Source organism: Sphaerodactylus townsendi, linkage group LG15 (genome assembly GCF_021028975.2).
Source record: "Sphaerodactylus townsendi isolate TG3544 linkage group LG15, MPM_Stown_v2.3, whole genome shotgun sequence".
NCBI classification, from domain to species: domain Eukaryota; kingdom Metazoa; phylum Chordata; class Lepidosauria; order Squamata; family Sphaerodactylidae; genus Sphaerodactylus; species Sphaerodactylus townsendi.
In genome coordinates this window covers 36559326-36566606 of record NC_059439.1, presented here as the reverse complement: position 1 = coordinate 36566606, position 7281 = coordinate 36559326, and the positions used below count along the sequence as shown (strand labels likewise).

General features: G+C 52.7%; 1 protein-coding gene across 1 annotated transcript; it reads left to right on the top strand.

Annotated features, from left to right (window-relative positions):
• Positions 1-6720, top strand: NRL (neural retina leucine zipper). Its single transcript, XM_048516382.1, is given in 5 exon segments — positions 1-131; positions 4091-4334; positions 4336-4451; positions 4453-4510; positions 5905-6720. Coding segments are annotated over 5 exon segments (819 nt in total). The 5' UTR covers positions 1-111; the 3' UTR covers positions 6286-6720.
• Positions 6721-7281: the final 561 nt, after the last annotated feature.

The window sequence follows — 7281 nt, the reverse complement described above, 5'->3', positions numbered from 1 at the left end:
GGACCGCAGTGCCCGGTCTCCGGTCTCTGGGCTGGGCAGCTGCCACCCTCCCCTGGCAGTGGCGCACAGGGGCACGGCGGGGGTTGGAAGGTCAGCAGCTGGACTCCGGAGATGGACACCCAGGCCAACAGGTAGGTTCGGGTTAGGTTAGAGCCCCTGATAGCTCTGTTTGTCTAGACACTTCAATCTCCCTCTTGGTGGGCACGGAATGCAGAGAGCTGATCAAGGGGGTGGGTTTTCCACCCACCCACCCTTGCTGCAGCATGCCGTCCCCTCCACAATTCCTTCCCCTCTCCTTCCCCGAATTGCTTTCCTCTCCTGTTGCCTCTGACTTTGGCAGGGAGTGATGGCCTTCAGCTATCTGTTGCCAACGGTGGGCTCAGAAACCCCTAGAGATCTGGGAGTGCCCTCTTCTTTCTCTCTTCTTCTACTCTTTTCTTCTCCCCTCCCCTAAAGCATATCATCCTAACTCTATTTTCGAGTCATAGCAGTAGACAATGAATACATGAACGAATCTGTTAAAATGGGAACACAATGTCGGGTCTTCAAAGTTAAGAAGACAATATGACAACAAAGAAGTAAAACGAACAAATGCCAATACTATAACTAATGGTATATCTCTTTTATATGTACCCAGAGACTGTCAATTTTGTACGTACTGCTATTTTTATTTTGCTTGCTGTTTTATGTTAAAACCTAAATAAACTATTTAAAAAAAAATAGAGATCTGGGAGTGCAGTATGGGGCAGGAGGGGTTTGGAAATGGGGCAGACCTCCGCGGAATATAACACCACGGAGCCTGTCCTCCAAAGCAGCCGTCTTCTCCAGGGCAATTGATTTCTTATCCGTGGTAATTCCGGGAACTCTCCAGGCCTCGCCTGGAGTTTGGCAACCTCCCCTCCAGCTCCAACCTCCAGCATTTGGCCATTGCTAAAAATGGAAATATTATCCCGTTAAGAACTTGTGTGGAGACACGGAAGGCGAGAGGTTGAAAAGACAAGCCCAAGGTACGCCCGAGCAGAGGCCGCTCAAGTATATACGGCAAAGTGTGAAGTACAGGCTGGATAATCAGAGACGTCCCTATCGATAACAAGAACATAAAATTGCCTCTGTGCATAGTGCGGGGGCGCTGGGGAGAGGCGGCGTGCTCTAATCTGATGCCGTCGGCTCTCGGGAGCTGAACAAACTCCTTTTTTAGACGATAGACCACCAAGGAAGACTCCGCAGAGGCAAACTACCTCTGCTTATCGCTTGCCTTGCTGCGGGAGCCATATGTCAGTTTCAACTGACAGCATAATGAAGGGGAAATTGACCAGGGGAGAGGTGGGGGAGGGACCAAATTGCTGAACCATCTATTTTAAAGCTGGCTGGGAGTGAAAATGTGTGTGTGTGTGGGGGGGGGGAACGCATCAACCTATAAGCCCCCAAGGTTTGTAAAAGGGGCCTCTGACACCCATAGTCCTCCGCTCCACCCAGCAGCTATAGCAGAGACAAATGTCCCGGGATGGAGACAGGCCAGGGTGATAGCGAACCTTTTCGAGACCAAGTGCCCAAACTGCAACCCAAACCCCACTTATTTATCGCAAAGTGCCGACACGGCAATTTAACCTGAATACTGAGGTTTTCGTTTAGAAAAAACGGTTGGCTCCGAGGCTTGCGTTACTCAGGAGTAAGCTTGGTGGTAGTCGGTGGCTTTGCTTTGAAGCAACCGTGCAACTCTTCCAACGGGTGAGTCACGACCCTAGGAGGGTTGACTTAGAAGCAAACCCCATTGCTAGCAACCGAGCTTACTCCCAGGTAATGGATCACGCTTTAGTTCTTTGCATGAAAATCAGTGGGGTTTAACAGGGTTACTTACACTGCTTCCCCAAAACTAGGTCTTAGGTTTAATGCTAATAATTGAGCCCAGCGGCCCAGACCAGCCTAGATGTGGGGGGGGGGGGCACTCTGTGCGTGCCCACAGTGAGGGCTCTGAGTGCCACCTCTGGCACCCGTGCCAGAGGTTCGCCACTGCTGGAACAGAGGATAGCTTTCTCAGACCGGAAAACACAACCGCTTTGGGGACAAGAGGCAAACTGCAGGAAATGAGTGTTCAGTACATGCAGTTAGAGCACGAGTGTTTCAAACGCCATAAATGTGTGTAGGGGGAAAGTGTGGTTTTGTGTGTGTGCGGCGTATCCTTTATTGCAGCTTTTGTGAAGGGCGGAGCGGACTCTCACAGGGCTAGTTTGCCTCCAGAGATGGTGGCCACCAGGTGGGACTTGGGGATCTCCTGGAAGGACAGCCCATCTCCAAACTACGGAGATCCGTTCCTCCAGGGAAAATGGATGCTTAGCACGGTGGGTGCTAAGAAATCCAGGGGTGGCCAACCTATGTTCATGGACTACAATCCCCATCGGCTCCTGCCAGCGGGGCCAATGAACATAAACATCTGGAGGGCCAGAGTCGGACACCCTGCTCGACACCACATTGCAGTGGTGAGATCCAAAAATTTGTAGTAACAGGTCCCCATAGTGGTGGGATTCAAACAGTGGCGTAGCGCCAATGGGGCTGGGCGGAGCACGACGGGGGCGTGGCCGGGAATGACAGGGGCGGGGCATTAATAATTTCTCTGTTACTGTAAAAAACTCTTACTGTAAAAAAAAAGTTCCTAATTTCCAGCTGGTACCTTTCTGTCCATAATTTAAACTCCTCATAGCAAGTCCTATCGTCTACTGCCAACAGAAACAACTACTTCTCCTCTCATTGACTGCCTGTCAAATACTTAATGCTTTCAAATACTTAATTTTGTTTCTAGAAATCAAAAGAAGGATACTTTCCTTAAACAAGGAACTTTACCGTATTTCTAAAACATGTTTTTAAAACAGCCCAACAGGGAGAATTATCCCGTTTTCTACCTTCGCTAACTAGCCACATAGGAAACAACAGGACTTTATGATTTTGGGACCTAATGGAAATTCTAACGGAAAAGCAGACCCAACTAGTAACCCCCTCTCGGCACACACAAATAATTAGTAACCCACTCTCGGGAACTGGTGAGAACCTGCTGGATCCCACCTCTGCCACATTGGCACTCTTGGGTCCAGAGGGGTTCATTTCCCGGTGAGCTTCAAATGTGCAGCGTCACGGCTTTCTCCACACTACAGAGGGGATGGGAACCTCTCGCACCCGCTGCTGTGCTCTGTACACTGCTGAGCATACATACGGATGTCAGCATGCGCAGAGCAATAGGAGGTAACCCAGTGGCTGGAACTGGGGCAGCAGGTGTCTCTGTAAATGCCGAAGTGAGCACACTGCCTAGAGCCCTGGTCTATCAAGGCAAGTATTGCCTACTCAGGTTGGCAGCTGCCCTCCAGGATCTCAGGCAGAGCTCCGTTATATCTCCAACTGCCAGCATGGCATAGTGGTTAAGAGCAGGTGGGTTCTAATCTGGAGAACCGGGTAATCTGGAGAACTGGGTTTGATTCCCCTCTCCTGCACCTGAGTGGCAGAGGCTTATCTGGTGAACCAGGTGTGTTTCCACACTCCTGCATTCCTGCTGGGTGACCTTGGACTAGTCACAGTTCTCTCGGAACTCCCTCAGCCTCACCTGCCTCACCAGGTGTCTGTTGTGGGGAGAGGAAGGGAAAGGAGCTTGTAAGTCTCCGTACAGGAGAGAAAGATGGGGTATAAATCCAAACTCTTCTTCTTCTTTCAAGAGCTAATACTAAGGTGACCGGATGGTCACCTTTGTGAACCGGGACAGGCGGCCGCAGGAGCATGGCCTTCTGGGGCGCTCCCTTCCTTCCCTGTGACAGGGCGGGAAACGGGAGCGCCCCAAAAGGCCGTGCGCTCCTGCGGCCGCGCGCGGGAGGCTGCCGCACTGCCTTGCGCCCCAGAAGGCAGTGCGGCAGCCTTCAAAAAACCAGGACACTGGAAAAAACCTGCAGGACGTGGGACAAATTGTTTGAAGGCGGGACTGTCCCACCAAAAGCGGGACGTCTGGTCAGCCTAGCTAACACACAAACGTGGTTTTCACCTCACCCAGAGCTCTCCCCCCACCTCCCCGCCATCTCTGGGGCGCACTCTCACCCTCTCTCCTCCTGCACAGGATGAACACCCTGCCCCCCAGCCCCCTGGCTTTGGAGTACCTCGACGAATTTGACCTGCTGAAGTTCGAGGTGAAGCAGGAGGCGGCCCGAGCGGGCAGCAGCGCCTCGCTGGACTCCACCCCCTGCAGCTCCGTGCCCCCCTCGCCCACGTTCGACAAGGCGGGGGACCCTAAGTCCACCCTGGAAGAGCTGTACTGGATGGCCACCCTCCACCAGACAGCTGGCGTGACGGCGGCAGGGGAGCGGGCCCCCCCCGGAAGAGCCCACTGGTGCCGGAGCTTCGGTAACCCGAAGCTGGATGGGCGCCCTCCTGGGGAGTCCCCTGAAGCGTGAAGGGGGGCTCTGCTTGAGAGCCGCCTCCCCCAGCTTTCCAAGGGTTCCTGGGGACCACCAAGGGGCTTGCCGGAGAGCAGCAGCAGGTGAGGGGAAGAGGAGACTGCGTAGTTGCCAGAGAGAAAGATGCAGAAAAGAGAAAAGGAATGGGGCGCAGAGAAGAAAGGCAAGATATTGGGAACAGGTGGATGAGGCAGTAAAGTTTCAACCGGGTCCCGTTTTCAGTTCCAGCTAAGTGGTGTGCGATTGTAGCACACACGGCTTAAAGAAGAACGTGTCTCTGAACATGCGCAAAGAGCTTTTTGACATGTATCGTCGAAGGCTTTCACGGCTGGAATCGACCGGCTGTGGGTTTTGTGGGTTTTGTGGGCGGTGTGGCCGTGGTCTGGTAGCCCTTGCTCCTGATGTTTCGCCTACATCTATGGCTGGCGTCGGAAGAAACGTTAGGAGCAAAAACTACCAGGATGCAGCCACACAACCTGCAAAACCCACATCAGCTGGCTTTTGCCATGTTACTAAGCAGCCACAACCGGGCCTCACACACCCGGACAGAAAGTCAGACTTTCAAGCTAGAAGCCACAGAAGCTAAAGCTGCCCAAATTTAACTCTGGGAACGACATGTACAGAACGTCTATCAGCCACTACATTTGCAGTGCATAAGCATCTGTATATTGAAGGTGTCTCTGAGCATGCACAGAATGCCTTTCAGAATGTCATTTGCAGTGCATAAGTATCTGAATAACGAAGGTGCTTCTGAGCATGTACAGAACACCTTTCAGAATGTCTTTCAGTTGCTACATTTGCAGTGTGTAAGCATCTGAATAACGAAGGTGCTTCTGAGCATGCACAGAATGCCTTTCAGAATGTCATTTGCAGTGCATAAGTATCTGAATAACGAAGGTGCTTCTGAGCATGCACAGAATGCCTTTCAGCCTTTCAGAATGTCTTTCAGTTGCTACATTTGCAGTGCATAAGCATCTGAATATTGAAGGTGTTTCTGAGCATGCACAGAATGCCTTTCAGAATGTCATTTGCAGTGCATAAGTATCTGAATAACGAAGGTGCTTCTGAGCATGCACAGAATGCCTTTCAGAATGTCATTTGCAGTGCATAAGTATCTGAATAACGAAGGTACTTCTGAGCATGCACAGAATGCCTTTCAGTCACTTTATGTCCCTCTCACACGTCTATCACTGAAGTGTGGGGCTCCCAGATCAGGGGGTTGAGTCAGCCCTCTCTCTTGTCTTTGGCCTTCCTCCCTGGGCCGAGAAACTCAGAGGCGCTCCTATATCGGCCCATAAAAAGCTACTTCTCTCCTGAGGCCTCTTTGGAGAATGACCTGGTTAGAGGTGGTTAAAGAATTTTGATCATTGAAGAGAAGCGGAGCAGAAGAGGTGGGGGCCTAGACCAGCCATTGACCGCTCACGTGTGTCTTCCCCTTTGCCGTCTTGTTCCTTCCCCGACCCCCTTTTCCTTCCAGCTGTCTCTGCTCTCCGACCGCTTCACCGACGCCCAGCTGGTCTCCATGTCGGTGCGGGACCTGAACCGGCAGCTCCGCGGCTTCGGCAAGGACGAAGTGCAGCGCCTGAAGCAGAAGCGCCGCACCCTCAAGAACCGTGGCTACGCCCAGTCCTGCCGCTACAAGCGGGTGCAGCAGCGTCACGTCCTGGAGGCCGAGAAGTCTCAGCTGGCCCAACAGCTCGAGTCCCTGCGGGTCGAGATGGCCCGGGTGGCCCACGAAAGGGATGTGTACAAGGCCCGCTGTCAGAAGCTGCTGGGAGACACCGCAGGGGGACGCTACGGGGAGGCGGCAGAGCCATCTGCCCCACAGCCTGCCTCTCTGGCCCAGTTTTTTCTATGAACAGCCTGCAGCGTGCAGTGGACAGTGGGAGTGGAACGGGAGGTGGTGGCCGTTGGTGGACTGACGAGGCGTTTCCCCCTTTTGCCCCACTGGAGGGCGACATAAACCACGGCTCCCAATAGGCTCCTCCCCCTTTTTCACGACTTGGGTCTCAAGAGAATTAGGCCAAACAGGTTTCACGATCAGCAGGTCCACACTACAAACACGAACGGGTGTTAGGCCGGTTTCACCGTTGTGGCTACCTCTCTAGGAATTCTGGGAATTGTAGTTGGGGCGGAGAAGCTGAGGAGTCCGGTTTAGGGAGCCCGGCTCCATCTCTCAGAAATAAAATTCCCAGGATTTTGTGAGTGGGGAAAAATGATCGAGCCAGTTCAAGTCTGTGGTGTGGACCTGCACGGGACGGTGCATGTCATAAAGGCTCGGACTTGAAGGAAAGAGCGCTTTCTTGTCATTTTTCCTCCGTATCTGGGCAGGCAGGAAAAAAAGAGGGTATTTTAGGGGCGGCCACATTCTCTCCTTAGAGGGTAGTTCAGTCACAGAGAAGACGAGGGCTCGGTTTTTATTTATTTATTTTTTGTTATCAAGTCGCAGCTGACTTCTGGCGACCCCTGGTGGAGGTTTCAGGGCAAGAGATATTCAGAGGTGGTTTGTCACTGCCGAGCTTCGTGTCAGCCCCTGGTATTCCTTGGAGGTCTCTCATCCAAACGCTCATCAGGTCGAGTCTAAGACTATGGGCCTAGCCCAGGGATTCTGCAACCTGCGGCACTCCAGATGTTCATGGCCTACAATTCCCATCAGCCCCTGCCAGCATGGCCAATGGCTGGTGGGAATTGTAGGCCATGAACCTCTGGAGAGCCGCAGGTTGCAGACCCCTGGCCTAGCCTAAGCCCGGCGCCATTTTTTCTAGCAGATATTGGAAATTCAAACCTTGGTTTCCTGGATCCTAGTCCAACACTTTTAACGACTACACCATTCTGGCTCTCGGGCCCTGGACTC